Raw genomic sequence first — 19,700 nt, 5'->3', positions numbered from 1 at the left:
CAATAATATTCACAGATATAGGATGTTAATAGTTCAGTTGCATTTATATTCATTCACTCAACGTTTGAAAGAGTCTATACTAGCTTGATATTAAGGCGCCGGACTCCAAATTTTCCTTTTAACTGACAAATGTTAAAAGTGAATGTGTCTGTGAGGTAAATACAGGGCCTAACCACATAAAGGTCAATGTCTTCTCTGTAAGAACAAAGAACTTTAGAAGATTTAATTTTCTTTCACTAGTTTGTGGACCTAATCTTTAACAAAACATGAAAGGTTCAGTGGTTGTGTATTTTATATATATATTTTCTGTTCTCAAATACAGTAATCTGTTGCGTGACACAGGCTCCTGTCCATCTGAAATTATGACATCAAATTCTGCAATGTTGTGATTGTGAATGTAACCTATAGTGAATTTACAGTAGCCCTTAAAATTGCATTCCATCTTTAATATAATTTATTCGGTCCACTGTATGAATGCCTTTACGCTGATTTAAAGCCCATATTTGAGAGAGCGATATAAAGCGATAGTAGGCCCATGTTCACAATTCAGTTCACCACCGTTCCCTGGTCCACATGCAGTGTTTTAAGTTGCATTTATGTTAATTCACACAACGTTCGAAAGAGCCTATACTGTACTGAGTTGCTTTTAAGATGGTGGACTCAGAATTTCCCTTTTTACTGCCTAATGTTAAAGGAATAGGCCACCGTTTTTACATACTGAGATATGCTCTTACCTCACTTTAGCCGAGTTAATATATCCCCGTCTGGTCTTTGTCCGTGCGCTCTGCCAGGCAAACGGAGCACATACGCAGCCTCTCCCACATGTCACATAGCTCCAAAAAAGCTCACGATAGAAGCTACCAAGCTCTTCCAGGTGTTCCCTATTGAAATAAAGTTACGTGAAGTGTTTTCATGCAAAGTATATTTACACAGAAATGTAACATGTCGATTTTATAAGCAAATAAAAAGGGGGACTATATTGTGAGGCGTAATGATACAGGAGCACAACGTCCGCGCAGTAACTCCTAAAGACTTCCCCCGCTCACTTCCGTCAATAACCTTTAGGAGTTACTGCTTATAAAATCGACACGTTACATTTCTGTGTAAATATACTTCGCATGAAAACACTTCACGTAACTTTATTTAAATAGGGAACACGTGGAAGAGCTTGGTAGCTTCTATCGTGAGCTTTTTTGGAGCTATGTGACATGTGGGAGAGGCTGCGTATGTGCTCCGTTTGCGTGACAGAGCGCACGGACAAAGACCAGACGGGGATATATTAACTCGGCTAAAGTGAGGTAAGAGCATATCTCAGTATGTAAAAACGGTGGCCTATTCTTTTAAAAGTGTCTGTGTTTGTGAGGTAAATATTGGGCCTAACCACATAAAAGTCAGCTTCTTCTCTGTCAGAAAAAAAGAGCTTTAGAAGACTATTCTTTCACTAGTTTGTGGACCTATAATTTTAACAAAACTTGAAAAGGTCAGTGCTTGTGTGTTTTATGTATATTTTCTGTTCTCAAAAACAGACGCGTTACACAGGCTCATGCCTTTCTGAAATTATGACATAAAATTCTGCATTGCCGTGAATGTAACCTATAATGAATTTACATTAGGCCTTAAAATTGCATTCCGTCTTAAAGGTCATTTTATTCGGGCACTGTATGAATGTCTTTATGTTGATTTAAAGCCCATATTTGGGAGAGCGATATAAAGCGATTAATGTAAATGTTGCCCATGTTCACAGGGAGAGGCTACAGAGAGCTGACACTTGCTCTGACCATTGCCCTGACCGCTGCTGTTGATACAAACGGGCTTTCACTCCACTGTCCCTCGTCCTTTTTATATTGCTGCAGAAAAATAGCAGATTGAAATGAGGCCCTTACTTTTCTCTTGTTCTCATCACTGTCCCTGTCACCTGCTCATACTGTTAGTTACACACGTTCAGCATTGGAATCAACAGTGTCCCAGTCAACTGATCAAAATAAAAATATCTCACACATACTTTATTTATGACTTGATTATTTCTGACATTTGTTTAGTAACATTACATATAATTACGTCAACAGTAGGGTTGGGTGATGTCCCCTTAATCGGCAGTTGGACAATCAGTGAATCATCGTAATGGATGATGTTATCGGGGGTTGTGTGTGTGTGTGTGTGTGTGTGTGTGTGTGTGTGTGTGTGTGTGTGTGTGTGTGTGTGTGTGTGTGTGTGTGGGGTTGCGTTTGGGGTGTGTGTGCTGAGAAGTATGATTTGCGTTAGCACATAAACTTGTGCGTAAAAGTCTCAGAGGAACGACGACCTATTCAGAGCGTCATCTGCTCCACAATAACAAGGCTTATGTTACACTTAATAGAATGTAAATCATAGCTTACATTTGCATTTTCTCAATTTTAATGTAATGTTTAAGAAACAGTGGGTGAACGGGACAATATTAAGCAGTTTGCGTCGTAGCCTACGTTTTTGAAGCTGCTACACTACGTGCCTTCCTGGGTCCACTGCGCCTTTACTCTTCTCTCTCTCTTCCCTCTCTCCTCTCTCAGTCCTTCATTAGTTTATCCAAATGCCGTGCGAAAAGCTCTCTGCGCAGTCAGAGACAGAACAGTGCCGTGTCTTTATTTTAATTACAGCTTGATTTTCAATCCGTGTAGCCACATTGTATTTTCACAGACCAACACGTCATGTCTCTGGCAGGCTATTGAAACAAGCTTGCATATTAGTTAAATTTGGGATTTAATTTAAAGTGCAATCCCTGTAAATTGTTTAGGTTTGCTAGGTCTACAGAAGATCAGTGCGTGTTTCTGACAGGAGGGCATCACGATGGTGGCTTTCCACCTTTATTTACTTCAGCGCATCGAGGACCAGACCTTCATTGGAACCAGGCCAAAGTTAGAGACAGGCCTTTATTTCTATTTGAGCAAGACAGACTACCAGTAGAATGAAGAAAAACGAGATTTGTGTCCATTTGAATTTAAAATATTAGGTTCATTTATTAAATAACATTGCGGGCGACAACATCTCCACCGTCACAACACAGTAATGACAAACCCTTTTTACCAACACTCAAGTGCATTTTAACAGTAACATCAACAAAGCTGACGCAGACTCAGAAAAGTCCCATCTCTCTCCCTGACCAGTGTTCATGTTCTCAGGCTGAAAACGTGACTTGTCACATTATGTTACATCACTCGCTGAGATTCAAAAAGAAATGCATTTTTTTCCAAAGCAAAATGACGAAATAGTAACTCACAGTAATTTGGAAATGTAATTTAAATCTGATTACTTGTTTAGAAATAGTAACGTGTTAGATTGCTAGTTACTAAAAAACTAATCCAATTACAGTAATCCATTACTAAGTAATTAGTTACTGGCATCACTGATGGTGATAAGCTACTGTTGTAGTCACAGCTGCCCTGGGGTAGACTGACGGAAGTGAGACAACCAGTCTGTGCCATCGGCTCCTCTCACCACCACCAACCACTCACTCACACACTACATTCATGCAGCATTCCTCCCAAACGGGTTGGGGCTCCCAAAAGGTGTCCCGTAATGGAATACAGGCCGGTATTAGAGAATTTACAGAAAGTACAAGAGGAGCAGAGTTATTTCCACTGTGGTTTAATCCAGGGCCGAATAAAGGTAGGAGGGCTTGTGTGAAAGAGCACTGCGTGAAAGAGTAGATCAGCTCTGCAGTATCTACATTATAAAAAGACACAATGCCCTCTTCATAGTCCACAAACACACCAATCTTCTTTGGGGCGGTCTTTATATTGAGTTTAAATAAAGAATTACCATGAGATCTGTACTCATCATTCTTTAAACTAATCATCCAGTATCCATTTTCCGGTTTCAGATTTTCTTGTGCCTTTCTTTTTATTGACTGTTTTGCAATGCCTATGAACCAGGAAGTCTTGTTTTCAACTTCAACTTCAAAATATTTTCGACCAAAACAAAACTTTGGCTTTCCAACAACACGTCTACTTTGAGAAAATCTTTCAGGGTTTTCTGGTATGTTTCTTTTGTTATCACTATGATAAACCTGTTTGTGATCATAAGACAGGACTAAGTTTGGATGTGCTGTGTCAGGATCTAGAGTGACTTCTACAGCAAACTGCTGAACTCTTCTCAGCTCATCCTTCAATACCTCCTTTATCTCTTGATCCAACTCCATGTCTCGAAGCTCAACCACAGCTTTGGCCACTGTTCCCTCATACGAAGGTGTTTTGACAGTCACTTCTGTCCAGTCTTGAACATCAGGAGCCGGTTTATCTGTGACGAATGTCTGAAGAAAATGGAAAAGGTCTTCAGAACACCAGAGTTCCTCCATCTCTGACCTTCTCTTCTCCAGCTCCAAGATTTCAGCTTCAAGCTCTTGGATCCACTCTGTAGCCTGTGTCTCTTTGTCCTTTTGCTTTTCCTCAATGTCCTGCTTGAGATAGCTTAAGCTTTCCTGCACACAGTTTATCAACTTAGTAAAAGCCTCAACCCCCTTTTCAATTTCCCGTTCTGCATTTTTCCGACTGATATCCACAGACTTCTGTATCTCCTCAATTTTTAAGCACCTTTCTTTGATCATTTCTGCCACGTTGGCTTGTTCCACCTCTCCCTCTTCCTTTAGGGGGACAGCATCATGGTCTTTGTGGTCTAAGGAGAGGCACTGGAGACAAATAAACTTTGAGTCGTCTCTGCAGAACAACTCCAGAGTCTTGTTATGTTCAGCACAAAGACGGTCTTCAAGGTTTTCCACTGGCGCGATCAGCAGGTGCCTTTGCAAACGTGGAATGGTCAAATGAGGCTCTAAGTGGCTTTGACAGTACGAAGCCAGACAAACCAGGCACGATTTCAGAGCTTTGAACTTTGTTTCTGAGCAGATATCGCAGCAAACATCTCCTTTTTCAACTCCTTGTATCTGTGAGCACTCAAGACTTTCATTTTGAGGCAAATTTTTAAACTGTGTGACCATCTCAGATATACAAGTGTTAGTTTTTAATTGCTGTCTAAGACTAAAGTCCTCTTTACAAACAGGACATCTGTATTGGACGCTGTTGTCCCAGTGTTGGTTGATGCAGGTTTTGCAGAAGCTGTGTCCACACGATGTAGTGACTGGATCAGTGAAGACTTCTAGACAGATGGAGCACAGGAACTGGTCTTCAGACATCACACAGCTCAGAGAGGCCATCGCTACAAGTGCAGACAGAAGTGCAAATTAATTTATCAAAGACACATTCTTTAATTTCATCCTGGTGAATCTACATAATGACTAAGAAGTGTCTGCGTACATTGGTGTATGAATGTAAAGCACTTTGGGCCTAATGAAGGTAGAAAAGCGCTTGAGACCAGTTACCATCTAAGATGATTGTGATTAAATGACTAAATATACTTGACTTTATAAGTAATACTGAATACTTTATTTCACGAAAACTAACTAAACTAAAACTTAAGTCAAAAGACTAGGCCAAAATAAAATTTTATTTTGTTTCAAAAATAATCATTGAATTTTGTTGAGGTCAGGACTCCCTCAAACAAGGAATTTCCTGGTGAGATGACAAAAAAAACTAAATAAAAAAAATTCAAGTTACAAACACAACACGATGCCATCACTTTGTCATGACTCACCACCTTTGTTTTGAATGAATGTAAAAAATGTTGTCTGAGCAGATACACCCTTAACTAATGTGGTTTGCATTTCTCATGAAGCCATGTTTTCTTGTCACTGCTTACAAGCTACAAACCATTTAACTTTTTTAAACTTGGATCTAACTCGATGACACATTCTGTGGTTTGACTGACACTATTAAAACACTAAGATGCTAACATACGTGAGGTCTTCATTTATTGTCAGTAATCAAAGCTTTGCATTATTTTTTTTATTTATTTTTATTAATTTATTCAAATAAATTTTGCTAATAACAAAAAATAAAAAAATAAAAATATTGTTGAACTTTGAGCAGTTAAGAAGTTTAAGCCAGTTCTACTCACCTAAGACTGTAGTTTGAGATTTGACTCGATACTCCCGACACCAGTCCTGCCTTTCTTCTTGTAAAGTTTCCTCTCATGAAGCGTCTTGTTTTGCTGCTAGTGTGGCCCCGCCTCCCATTCACTTCCTGGTTCAATTCAGTTCACCATTGTTCCCTGTTCCAGACATGCAGTGTTTTAAGTTGCATTTATGTTAAGTCACACACCATTCAAAAGAACCTATACGAGGTTGATGTTTTTCAGAAAGAGCCCTGTGAAGATATCTGGACACTACATGCACCTCATATCACTGAGGGTGTATGCAAGTTTAGTGACAGGTTTCTCAAACATCAAACAAACCTCTTTGGAAACATTGTAACATTTCAGTTAGAACAGTAATGTTCTTCTGTTCCACTTGAGCCAGATCATTTATATTGTGACTCGACTCCTTCCCCCAAAGGAAAAGTTTTTCACACGACGGCACTAGTTTGCCAAAAATACAAAACAGACACACAACACAGCCAATGAGGCTTGCTTTTAAGAAATGCAATGGCCGAGGGAATAAGTGTTTATCTACAGCGGATCCTGCAGAATCTCAGTTAACGTTGGTAAGCTAAAGTAATTTGGACATAGTGCTGTCAAAGTAGGAATGAGAATGTACTGTGGAAAAAATATGGAAACAGTTTAAAATTTTACATTTATTTAGTATCACAAAGTACACATTGTATTACAAAGCTTAATTATAAATCACTGAGCTCTAACCGAGGTAAGTATAACAGGATTAAAGTTTTCTGTGATATTAGTTCCTGGATTGAACAGAGGCAGAAGGTCTTCAGTAAAATAGCAGCTTGTGAATGAGTAGATCATCTCTGCAGTGTGCACATTATAAAAAGACACAATTCCTTCCTCGTAGTCCACAAACACGCCAATCTTCTTCGGGGCTGACTGCAGATCAATAATTAAATTAGTATGATCATGAGCCACACATTCAGCATTTTTAAAACTAATCAACCAAAGTCCATTTTCCGGCGTCAACTGAAATCGCCGCTTTCTTTCCGTTGACTTTTTGGCCACGCCTATGTACCAGCCAATCTTATCTGCAACCTGGGCCTCGAAATACAATCGACCTGTTGAGAGTTTGTGTTTCCCAGCGACACAAGTATACGTCATAAATCTCTCTGGGTTATCAGGCAAGTGTCTGTAGTAGTCACCGTTATAAACCTGTTTGTGATCGTAAGACAGGATTAAGTTTGGATGTGCAGTGTTGGGATCGAGAGTGACCTCCACAGCAAACTGTTGCACTCTCCTCAGCTCATTCTTCAATACCTCTTTTACCTCTTGATCCAAGATTTCCCGAAGCTTTGCCACAGCTTTGGCCACTGTTCCCTCATATGAAGGCACACTTGGCGTCACTTCCGTCCAGTCTTGAACAACAGGAGCAGGATTATCTGATAAGAAGGTCTGATGAAAACAGAAGGAGTCTCCAGAACGCCAAACGTCATCCATTTCGGATTTTCTTTTCGTCAGCTCCAAAATTTCAGCATCAAGCTTCTGGATCCAATATGTAGCCAGTTCCTCTTCATACTTGCACTTTTCCGTAATGTCCTGCTTCAGCTCATTCAGACTTCGTTGCACACATTGCATCAGTATGTTACAAATTTTAACCCCATTTTGAATTTCATGCGCTGCGCAATTTCGGCTGGTCTCGATAGACTTCTGTAACTCCTCGATGTTTCTTTGTCTTTTTTTAATCAGTTTCTTCACGTTGGCTTGTTCCACTTCTCCCTCTTCTTTCAGCGGTATTGTGTCGTGATTTTTGTGGTCGCACAAGGTGCACCGGAGACAAATAAACTTTGAGTCGTCTCTGCAGAACAACTCCAGAGTCTTGCCATGTTGAGCACAGAGACGGTCTTTAAGGTTTTCCACTGGCTCGATCAGCTGGTGCCTTTGCAAGCGTGGAATGGTCAAATGATTCTCCAAGTGGCTTTGACAGTACGAAGCCACACAAGCCAGGCACGACTTCACGGCTTTTGCTTTAGGGCAGACATCACAGCGAACATCTCCTGGTCCTACTGCTTGCATCACCAAGTTCTCAAAGCTTTGCTGTTGAGATTTCCTCTTAAACTGAGAGATCATCTCAGAGATAAAAGTGTTTGTTTTTAACTGTGGCTTCGCTCTGAAGTCCTCTTTGCAAATAGGACATCGGTATTGGACGCTGTTGTCCCAGTGTTTGTTGATGCAGGTTTTGCAGAAGCTGTGTCCACACGACGTAGTGACTGGATCAGTGAAGACTTCTAGACAGATGCAGCACAGGAACTGGTCTTCAGACATCACACAGCTCATCGAGGCCATCGCTACAAGTGCAGACAGAAGTACAAATTAATTTACAGGATAATGAGTACACGGCGAGTGAAGTTGACATGCATATTATAATATATGATTTGAGTTGAGATAAGGTTTACCATTTGGTGTCCTGAAAATAAGTGGGTTTAAAGAGGGGGTATTATGCTTTTTTCAATCACATAGCACCAGTCTATATCACACTACAATGATGACCAAACCTTCTGTTGGTCTGTAAATGCAGTAACTTAGAATAACTGCCTTGTATAAAATTTCTCTCTCAAAATGGCTGTAGCGAATGTCTTGAAATAGGCCTCTGTCTCTTTAAGAACCTCTGACCCTTTCCGACATGCCCCCTCCACACGCTGTCTGTGGCATCAGTGGGGAGGGGGTTCTGCTGAGGAGCAGTGGTTGGTTACTCGGCTGGTAACGAAAGCTCGGAGGAGTCTCCAGGAGGTGGGGGCGTTCCTAGGAGGACTCAGGCAAACCTATCCCTAAAATGGCCGCCATCAGAGTTTTTACAGATTACTCAAAAATACGTGAATGTGCCAAGGCAACACTTCAGGCATGTTTTTAATGAGGGAATGACATAATAACATGATGTAAAGCTTGAAAAAGTCAATTTTGCATAAAACCCCCCCTTTAAGGGAGCGAACTTGCTTTGGAATCATTGACCTCTTTAATCAGGGACTTTCATTTAGACAAGTATGTCACGAATGTAAAGGTGTGTTCTGACCGAATGCGGGGATTTCTGTGTATTGTCAATGAAGGCACACACACATGTGAATAATTACTGCATGGGGCGTCAGGAGCTGTGCGACCAATTTGTGCTCAGTAACACAAGCGACTCGAGCAACTGATTGCAACCATTTCAAGCAACAAAATAGAAGCGAGTAACGTGATTTGACACGCTGGGTGTTGACCGGGCTTTAGAAACTTGCTTCTTTTGCAACATGTCAGCAAAATCAAATAATTGGTAACCAGATAAGCCAGATCTGAAGTTTACATTCACGTGACGAAAAATGGATAACTCAAAACTCTGGTGTGTCGCGTCGCTCTCTTCTCTCGTCTTCTTCTCCAGATCTGATTTTTGTTTCTCATATACAGTGGGAAAAATAAAAGTATTTGGCCAAAATCCAATAGAATGTCTATGTGAAACTGACCAAATACTTTTTTTCCCCACTGTATAGCCACTGTCCTGTACTTCCTACTTCCCTGTACAAATGGGGTGAGATTTGGACACAGAAACAACGTAAAACAGTGGCGGAAAAGTCATGTGTCCATGTTCATCATAGACAAAATGTTTTCCAAGAACACTGAGAAAAGCACAAATAAATCCTCTTAGAACTGGCTCATCCACCTAATTTAAAACTAGCCCCGTAAACTTGTGCATCCATTTTTGTTTTGTTTCTGCTCATCTTATGTTTTTGCTGAGCTTTTAAAATCTCCTTCAGCAGGCACTTAAGACGATCGACTTAATGGATGTGCAAGTGACGTCAGGTGGACAGACCAGAGATGTTTTTCAAAGCCCTTTAGACCAACTGTTTGCTATGGCAATATCTTACAATGACAAAAAACACACACAAAAAACAGTATATTTACTTTAAATACTCACTTATTCAAGGTCGCCACCAATATCGTCCTGAAGAAGTCTAAACAGTTGTGCTTATGGATATGTATTTTGAGTAACAGACTCTACAAAGCACACAGGTAAGAAACACGCAAATCTATGTAGAGAGAAAATCCACTGTTAAAATTCACTGTTAAAAAAATCCCTGCATCCAAATCCTTATCTAAACACTCACTGCAAGCTACAGTCAGGCTCTGAGAAGGTCTGAGCGAGTTCTGTTGGCTGATGTAAATGTGCCACAGGTGAAAATAATCTGTCTGGCAATGACAATAGTCAATTAGGGACTCAAACAAACAAAGGTGAAACAGGAAGTGTATTTCAAAATAAAAGCACCGTGCACTGTAGGGCTGCGAGATATTTGTTTTTTCATCAAATTGTGTCAAAACAAGACATTATAAAAATACTAAATCAGGATCAAAACAAGGATCCATTTTAACTAAATTAGTAATATTTGCACATTTTGTTTTATCATGCTTTTTTGCGACAATATAAATCTGCAGTTTTAGCAAAACATCAACACATCACAATTTTTTTTAGAAACTTAGTTAACATTAAAAGGTACTTAATACACATGTACACCATTATGCTCCTAATTTTGCCTGCAAGAAATATACATTGATTAACCATAAAGTCAGAGGATTAGGCTTAGCTACCTAGGTACTTTACATTTTTTTTCAATACCAGTACTTAAACTTACTTTTAGGTTTTTCTTTTCAATTTTTTCCCCTATTTTCCCCCAAATGTTCAAAATCCCCCCAAAACAAAGATTTTATAGTTCTTCTTGGTTTCTGCTTTCAATACTTTTATTTTTTTGATACTAGTAGAACCTAAACCTTTTATTTCTCGTTACCAGACTGGTACAGTTTAACAGTACCCAGCCCTAAAGAGGACTGTGTATTCATTGAAGTCTGTATTTGATAATGGTACATTTTCTCTTCTTCAGACGCGCTACGATGTGTGGCGCCGTGTCCTGAAGACGTTCTGGGCCGTGGTGGTGGGGTACTCCATGGTTGTGCTGATCGCCATCTACATGTATCAGTTCAGGAGTGTGTCTGCTCTGTTCAGACAGATCATGGGCATGTCTGAGGACGGGTGAGTGCACTGTACAGTTCACTAGTACGACAAAACCTGAACAAAACTACATCAGAAGTAAGTTAGACCTTCTTACAAAGTCTGGTTCTTTGTGCAGGTTGTTGAAGGTTTATGAAGAGATTATTTAGTGGAACAAGATCTACAAAACTGTAACTTTTTGTTGCATTGTCGCTGTGTTTTTATCACATGTTTGAAGCATTTCTGTCTTGTTTTAGCATTTTTTTTGTCGTGTTTTGTCGTGTTTTAGTGTGTGATTGTTGCTTTTGTTGTATTTCCATCCTCGTTTTTTTTTTGCTGTTTTGACGCTTTGTTGATGAAGCTTTCAGATTTTGGTCATGCTAAACTGGAGACAATGTGCTTGGTTCAGCGGGGGGTTAAGAGGATAATGTTTTCTGCACTGTGGAAACTATCCACCAGGGGGTGCTGCGGTGCTCTCAGCACCCTGGGTTCCCACAGATATTTCACTTGATTTTTAGTTAATCATAAAATTGATTGATTGAAAAAATATTGTTTTGTTAAAGGTAATGGCGGTTGCCTTAAGCTGCATGGAAGGACTAGGGTTATTATGCAAAAGTTACAGATTTTTCTTGTATTGATTTCGGCAAGTGCGAAGTCCAAATCACTGATCTGAGGCCATGCTGTTTTTACCTTTACTATATCATGGCTAATGTTACGCTAGTGCTCTGTACAGCTTAAATATTGGCTGTGGAGGCTCTGCGGACACAGTGAAACTATTTGTTTAACATGCTCTTTGATATCTTAATTTGGTCTTTAGAATAGAACTTTGACAAGAGCTGAGTGTCAAATGTTTTTATTCACACATGCAGTATCGAATGGTATGGAAAACAATGGTACTGGAACAACCCTAGTTCCGAACACATACAAGTTTTATGTGAACACACCATTCGAGTTCAGTCATTGAGCTTTAACTGCTGGAGGCCGCCAGGAACAGGGGCGGAATTATCATATTGCAGACTGGGGCTCAGGTTGGTGCCCCTTAGATGAAAGGGGCTCAAAAAACAAAACAAAAAACAAACTCTGATCGCACAAAGGCTATGTTAATTAATGTCAATAATATGTTCGGCCACTTCTTATTAGGAAGATCATTTTAAACAATGGAGTTAATGGAACAGCAACTGTAATTAATTATGGCATCGTTTCCCATTAATATCGGATCAGAGTAATTTCATTGTCTCCTGTCCTGAGGCAGAAATTCGCCTTGGAGGAGAGTCAGTTGCAAACATAAATGCAAATACGAGAACATAAACACATTACATAAAGGCTTAACATAGTGACATAATATTAGTTGTTCTCATGAAGTAATTTGTTGGAGTGTGGTACAAAAGAGTTTTTATAGTGGTTGTGTGAACAAACGGGGATCCTAAACGTCCTCCCAGACGGCAGCTTCTCGTACTGATAGTTGAGCACATGAGAAGGATCAGCAGAGATTTTACGAGCCTGAGTCAATGTGGACAGATCAAAAATCCATATTATACAACTTGTGCTTAAAACGTGATGTAAAAACCCCCCGAAATAAAGGAAATTACTAAGGGCATGTCTCCTTTACCTTCTTTTGGTGAGCGAACATTAAAAAAGCTTGGGAGTTACACAGTTGTGTGGATCTTTCATTTCTTTATTATTCCTGCTTTTTTTTATCCTGCACACTGACTCAGACCTGTGGATGTGTATGTTTATACCTACAAACAGGTCTCTTTTACCCCCCTCATACAAAAGTGCATTTACTACTTATATTTTTAAAGCTTATGCAGTAATTGATGATGTCATTGGACCTAAGGGGACACAGATTGTTTCTGTGAATTCACAATGGATAGACCTTGAAAAATGTCCCTACAATTTGCTTCCACTTGTGCATTATGAATAATTTTCCGGACTACAAGTTACACTTTTTTCATAGTGTAGCTGGAGGTGCAACTTACACTCAAGTGCGACTTCTATATCAAAATATGCAATTTCACACTCAGAGCCGCTAGAGGACACTCTCGGCTTGTGTAACAGTATCTGCTACTCCTGTATCGGTAGTTGCTAAGGATGGTGCGACTTATAGTCCGGAAAATATGGCATGCTCTATCTAGTGAGTCCCACGTGCGCTTTATTTTCCCCAGACTCCGTGACCTCGGTCTGGAGCGCTACGACACGGTGGAGTTGTTTGCCCGCATTCTTCTTCCTGCTGCGTTCCTTCTGGCCTGCATCCTCCAGCTGCATTACTTCAACGCAGACTTCCTCGCTCTCACCGACCTGGATGATGTGCCCGTGCGCCAGGCGTCCAGGTACCACACTCCACCACGCACAGTTTCACATCAAAGTTTAATAATCGCCGCGAGAAAGGCTAACCCGTCGTTCTCTTCTCATCAGTGATGAGGAGCTCAAGACTTCCATCGGCGTGATAACAGACATGTGAGATGCTTTCTTCATAGATTAATGAGCACAGAACACACGTCAAGAATTATTAAAGCATTTTGTCTCTGTTTTCAGCATCAAGGAAACCATTGCGAAGTTAAAGAATAAGTAAGATTCTGATTGTTTACGACAGTTTGGGACTTTTTTTTAGGCTTTGTGGTTTGTGCAGTGAACGTGTCTGATATTATGTTCCAGGCTAGTGAAGGAGCAGATTGGAGAAGGCAAAAGCCAGGACACTTTGGCCAGCCTTGGCCTCCAGACGTCTTCAGAGAAAGACCCCTCTGAGGAGCAAAATGAGGCCGGAGAAGGTAACTTGATAAGAATAGTAATAAAAACATGCTCAAAATGCAGTAGGAATAACAAAGGCTAATATACATGTGACAAATACTGAATGAATCTTGTAATCCTGGAATCCTGTACTACTCAGATGATGAATTGAACAAAATACCTAGGCCAAACTCACCCTTTACAATGTTGATTTTAGAACGTTTTCTCGAGCAGCGAGCCGGAGATTTCCAGAAACACAACTCAACATCAACAGTGACATGTTTGGTATCCACGTGTAGCACGAAAGGCGACTGAGAAATATACACGCGCATGTGCAGATGTTACTAAAATTGTGGCCTGTTTTCACAAAATTAGATTTTAATTCAATTTTCATTCCAATTTTTTTTAAGGGATTCTTTATCCAATTCCTGCCTGATTTACTGAGCTTTGAACCGCAAAAACAAAGCAACATTTCTACAGATTTTTCTCTTATAAATAGCTTATTCAAAATGATGTCCAAAATCCCTTCTGCCAAAAATCAAGCCGTAGATTAAAACATGGCTCTGTTATTTAGATTTCGTTGCTGAAAATACAGGCAATATTGGCAACCCTAAGCCCTTATGCGTATATTGCCCTATTTTTATCTGAAAAGAAAAAGACTGAATGGTAAAACAGCACTTTCGCTTTTCCAACTACATTAGCCACTCAAAGCCCAGACAAACAACTTGCAATACTGTTTCCCTCTCATATTTATGTCGGTAATCTACAGTTTCAAAGTGATAGCTCTAATTTATGTTTTTCCCTATTCACCTGCTGTGTCCCGCCTTACTGTAAGTGATAAAACTGCAAGCTGTTTTTATGCAAAGCTTGGGTTAAGGGTTGGGAACCACCATCGAGCACTTATTAGGACTTGTTTGGGAACAGTGCAGGGGTTTTGTATTGGTTGTGAAATATTTACCAAAAATCTTCCACATCTCATCCTTAGAAAATCAACTTAATTCTCTGAAGCGTGAGCACGTTCAGATGGTCAGGAATACATCGTAATACATAGATTTTTGCCGCAGAGTAGACAAAAAAAAAAAGAGCTGTTTAGGAAAGTGACTCTAATGGCCATTGATCGTTTCTCCAGACGCTTCCTCCAGCAGTGCCGGAGTGGACCAGTGGGATGTGATCGTGGACCGGGCCAGTCTGCTGCTGTACCAGGGTTTGACGGCTCTGCGCAGGCTCCAGGAGCTCGTCTGGAGGCTCATGGAACTGCACAGCCTCAAGATCGTGTCGTCTGGCATCATCTGGGTCTCGCTGCAGGAGGTGAGTCAGGTTTGTGCTGGACTGAAATCACTCGAGTGGAAAAAGCATGCATGGGATTATATGATGAAAAACGGGTGTGATTTATGTCTTAAGCCTGGTTTGCTTTTGTTGCCGAGGTTTCTCTGATGAACATGCTCTTCCTGGTGTTGTGGGTCTTCGCCCTGCCGTTCCCGCGGTTACGCTCCCTCGCCTCCAGTATCTCGGCGGTCCACGCCTGCATCATGGTGGTGTGCAAGATGTTCTACCAGCTCAAAGTCATCAAGCCGCTCGACTACTCCTCCAACTGCACTGCTGTGAGAACTCTGAGTAGTAACACTGGGGGATTTCCTTTGTTTTCTTTGCAAACAAAAGTGAAAACACAAAGTGGCAAGTCACATTTGGACAAGAAAAATAAGCTGATACACACGGCATCTTTGGAACTGTCCATATATGGTCATGTTTGAAGCAGCAGCAAGAGGGGGGAACGAAGAAGAGCCTCCATTACTTTAACAAATGCTGAATTATGAATATATTTTTCGACTAAATAAAGATACAGGGACATGGAAAGGAGCAAAGTGGTTAAGCAGGCAATAAATACTTACTTATAAACACTTAAAATACTTGAATACTTATAAAAACGGACAGTGCTAGCCAAGAAGCTACATTAGCTTCATGCTAAATATGCTAACTCTAGCAACAAGTGCCGTTTTTCTCTGCTTCTGAACAATTTGTTGTGAAAAAACATCCACGCGGACCCAATTTTGGCTCGGCTTTGGTGTGTGATAAATATGTTCATAGTCTGCCACAAAACGTCTAAAAAGAGATTCACATGACCCTTGTATGTCGAGTTTTTTTTTTTTCCTAATTTGTTCATGGTGTTTGAAACTTTTGGATACCTTCATTATTATTTTACATACAAAACAAAACAAAAAACATTCATAGCAAACTGTCTTTCACGTTTGTATTAGATGTGTGAATGACGCCCTCTGCTGGAAAACCCGGGGATTGTAGTTTAGAAATAAGAACTCTGCTGCTTGGCTCTATCATGACAATATTTGACATAAATTCAACTCAATTTGTTGTGGTTATTTGCCCCGTAGGGTCTGCTGCCGTCCAACAGCTCTGGGTTTGAAGAAGAGGAGCTGAGAGGGAACATGGTAGAGCTGCTGCGGAGGTCCATCCTGTACATTGAGCCCGTGGACCCGGTTTACTGGTGCGGCGCGCTTCGAAAGTGTGAGGGCAGGATCCTCCCCTGTCTCAGAGTAAGAGTGACCACCACATCATATTTGAAAGTGGGCGGAGTTGGTTAACCTTTGTGACCAGAGGGTTTTCTCTATATTGCTATTTGACACTCTTCATTGATTTTTTATTTTTTATTCCTTGTATCCTCCAATGGCCTTTTAAGTAAATCGCCTTTGAAAGGTTTAACATGTTATCACTTGCCATCACTTGTCTGTGTTGTTTCACAGAACCACCTGATGATTTTGGGGCTGCTGGTGTTCGAGGCCACCGTCCACCGGCACCAGTTGTATTTCCGTCTCCATAACAACCTGAAGCCTCCTCCTTTCAGCATCATCTTCCAGGGAATCACTCGGCAACACCTGGACCATGGCATTTTACCCTGCGTCAAATACTTCATCAACTTCTTCTACTACAAATTTGGCCTGGAGGTGCCGATCTACCATTTAAGAATGATAAAAAATGTAAATGCTAACATGGTATGTCCACTTGAACCTGTTTCCCCTTGTCCCCAGGTGAGTCTGATCGTAGCGGTGAATGTGATTGGACAGCGGATGGACTTCTATGCCCTGCTCCACTCCTGCGCTCTGCTGGCTGTGCTGTCCCGGAGGAGGAGGAAGGCCATAGGGGAGGTGTGGCCCAAGTACTGCTGCTTCACCGCGGGGCTCATGGTGCTGCAGTACCTGCTCTGCATAGGAATACCCCCGGCTGTGTGTGTCGGTATGTCGGACATCTATGACAAAGATTTAGTCTATCTAGTGACTTCTGATCACCTCTGCTGTGTAAAGCCCTGGCCTATTACGGTAATCAGATAGTTGTTGATGAGTCCAGCCACCGATTGTAGCTACAGTACTGGTCAAAAGTTTGGAAACACATTTTACTTTTATTTCCAGACTGTTACACTGTAGATTTTCACTAAAGGCATAAGTAATCATAATTTATATTCATTTGCTTTGGAAACCTTTGACATTCTCTAGTTGAGCTTCACGATGTCATCACCAGAAATGGTTTTGACTTCCCAGACTTTAAACCAGGGACAGCCTTATGAAGCTCGTTGAGAACATTTCAAAAATAAAGGGTGGCCTTTTGGAATAGTTTAAAATATAAAACCTATTTTGAGTTATTTCACCCTTTTTTGTTTCCTACTTTATTCCATTTCTTCATTCATAGTTTAATGCCTTCAATGAGAATCACACAATGGAAATAGTGTTGAAAGTAAATAAAAGTTTGTTCAAAGTTTTGTTTTTTGTACTGTATTTGTCATGCGGAATCCTTCAATGTTCTCCTCTCTCTAAATGACAATTTTCCTGAAAAAAGTTAGGAACAGTCGCCTAAGAAAATGAATGGGTCTGACAGTTCAAGTATTCTTTGTAATTTCTCCTGAAGTATAATACATTTGTGCTCATGCCTTCCCTTAGATTACCCCTGGAGAACGGCATATCGACCCCTGACCTCCAACGTCATCAAGTGGTTTTACATGCCGGACTTTGCCATGAGGCCCAATCCTCTCTTCATATTCTGTAACTACAAAACCTCTGGCCACACCACGTATAATCTTTGCTATATTAAACACTGAACAGTGTCTCTCTGTTTGCAGACGACTACCTCCTGCTGATCTGCGCCTCCCTGCAGTGGCAGGTGTTTGAGGAGGAGAATCGGGCGGCGGTCCGACTTTTAGCCGGAGATAACGTGGAGATCAGCCGCAGCCTGGACCCCTGCTCCTTCAACCAGTTCATACCAGTCAACAACTTCCTCCACTGCAGGTAACGCACTCTCAAATGTAAATGCTCCTGTGCTGGGACCTGAATGCGATAAAAAAAAAAAAGGTACAGTCCTGGTTTGATCTAGTGAAATACCCTCAGAGACATGATGATCTGTTGGGCGAGCAGCAGGTGGAGAAAGAGTCCATTACTTCAGTTTGTGGTTTGTAATTTGGGAACATTACGGACTCGATCTTTAATTCATGTGCTTGGACTGGGGAGAGCTGTTGGAGTAAAGCGATTTGCTGGATAAGCGCTGACAATGCATTACGTCTGGGTTGTAAAAACTCTCCGTAAATGTGCATAAAGAGCTGATATCCCAATGCCAGTAGTTGTAATCATGTAATGTAATATACACAAAATGTATGTTTCCCAATTAGGGATTGGATTTAAATTACTATCCAACTTCTCATGTAAGTTAATATTAATGCATATTTGACCTTTCAGTGACCCAGCGCATGCTTGAGTGGTTAGCGTAGCGCCTTTACTCACCATCCCGATGGCCTGTAGGACGCTCCAGGATTAATTGTTTTTTCGGTTTCCCCTGCTGATTGAACCAGCTCCATGGTTACATACACATTCCAAAATCCCTGAAATTAAATTGATCCTGAAGATCATAGGAACCACTGCGATGGAAATTGAAGGAGCCTTGCAAACCACCCATACAGCTGCTGAGTCACTGAAAGGTCATATACACACTAATATCAACTTACCTTTTTTTACATATAAAGTTGCATAATACACCATTGGAGGACGGGTATAGCACTAAATAGGCTGTTTACAATGTTGTTGCAGTATAGCAACATTACATTTGATATTTATTTTTTTACTTTACCTCACAGCGCATCTCTTAGGCCATGTTCGCACCTAGACTTTTTTTTAAAACAAACATTCTCCTTTGGTCACCACCTTGTTTTAAAACCAAATGTGTCCACACCTAACCACACAAGTGCGTTGTTGTTATCCACATTTCAGCCAAACCTTAAAAACCATTGTATCCCAAGTGCATTATCATAGCTTTGCACACCTGCCAAACAATTTTTGTGACAACCTGCCTTGACAAACATTTTTTTGGTTCACCTTTTGTTGACTCCGCTGTTTTGTCTTTGTCTCTTTGCTGCAGATCCTACCTGGACATGGTGAAAGTGTTCGTCTTCAGTTACTTCTTCTGGCTGGTGCTGTGCCTCATCTTCATCACCGGCACCACGCGCATCAACATCTTCTGCCTGGGCTACCTGGTGGCCTGCTTCTACTTCATGCTGTTCGGAGGCAGCGTCCTGATGCAGCCCGTGCGCTACATACTCCGACTGTGGGACTGGCTCATCGGATACACCTGCTTCGTCATCGCTATGAAAAACCTGCTGTCCGTGAGTGTGCTTTGCGTTCGTATCAGTTATGTCCATCGCAATGAGGTCCGCTTTACCCAATGGTTTTCTCTGTGTGGACGTAGCTGGGCTCCTGCGCGTACCTGGACAGTCTGCTGAAGAACGGCTGCTGGCTGATTCAAGCATTCAGTATGTTCTGCACCATCAAAGGATACGACGTCCGTAAGTGTTTGGAAGAAGGCGTAAGCTGGGTCATGCCGTAGAAGGACAGACCAAACTTGTATCCGTAGTAACACCTCACACCGCCCTTGACATGTCACTCTTATGGTGTGAGCAGGTCAGTCGTGTGCGTTATTGCTCCATACAGTGTGAGCATCTCCATCGTGG

General features: G+C 41.1%; 2 protein-coding genes across 2 annotated transcripts in view; one reads left to right on the top strand and one right to left on the bottom strand.

Annotated features, from left to right (window-relative positions):
- Positions 1-19,700, top strand: part of LOC306964862 (piezo-type mechanosensitive ion channel component 2) — a 56,920-nt gene that overhangs the window by 17,004 nt on the left and 20,216 nt on the right. The window contains exons 17-29 of the mRNA XM_079559030.1: positions 10,869-11,017; positions 13,141-13,305; positions 13,391-13,432; positions 13,631-13,743; positions 14,832-15,010; positions 15,127-15,303; positions 16,090-16,251; positions 16,459-16,659; positions 16,744-16,948; positions 17,647-17,748; positions 17,826-17,991; positions 19,112-19,355; positions 19,439-19,535. Of these exons, the coding sequence (XP_079415156.1) occupies positions 10,869-11,017; positions 13,141-13,305; positions 13,391-13,432; positions 13,631-13,743; positions 14,832-15,010; positions 15,127-15,303; positions 16,090-16,251; positions 16,459-16,659; positions 16,744-16,948; positions 17,647-17,748; positions 17,826-17,991; positions 19,112-19,355; positions 19,439-19,535 (2,002 nt within the window). The remainder of the gene's footprint in view (positions 1-10,868; positions 11,018-13,140; positions 13,306-13,390; positions 13,433-13,630; positions 13,744-14,831; positions 15,011-15,126; positions 15,304-16,089; positions 16,252-16,458; positions 16,660-16,743; positions 16,949-17,646; positions 17,749-17,825; positions 17,992-19,111; positions 19,356-19,438; positions 19,536-19,700) is intronic.
- On the bottom strand, positions 3,482-8,305 carry LOC306964315 (E3 ubiquitin-protein ligase TRIM21-like; the record flags this gene model as incomplete). The annotated part of the gene is made up of 2 exons (XM_079558306.1): positions 7,845-8,305; positions 3,482-5,181 (listed from the first exon to the last, which is right to left on the bottom strand). The coding sequence occupies exons 1-2, from the start codon at positions 8,296-8,298 to the stop codon at positions 3,482-3,484; spliced, it is 2,154 nt and encodes a 717-aa protein (XP_079414432.1). The 5' UTR covers positions 8,299-8,305.

This window comes from Gobius niger (assembly GCF_951799975.1).
Source record: "Gobius niger genome assembly, chromosome: 6".
Lineage (NCBI taxonomy): Eukaryota > Metazoa > Chordata > Actinopteri > Gobiiformes > Gobiidae > Gobius > Gobius niger.
Note: the sequence above shows the minus strand (reverse complement) of the source record. Positions and strands in the feature narration are given on the sequence as shown.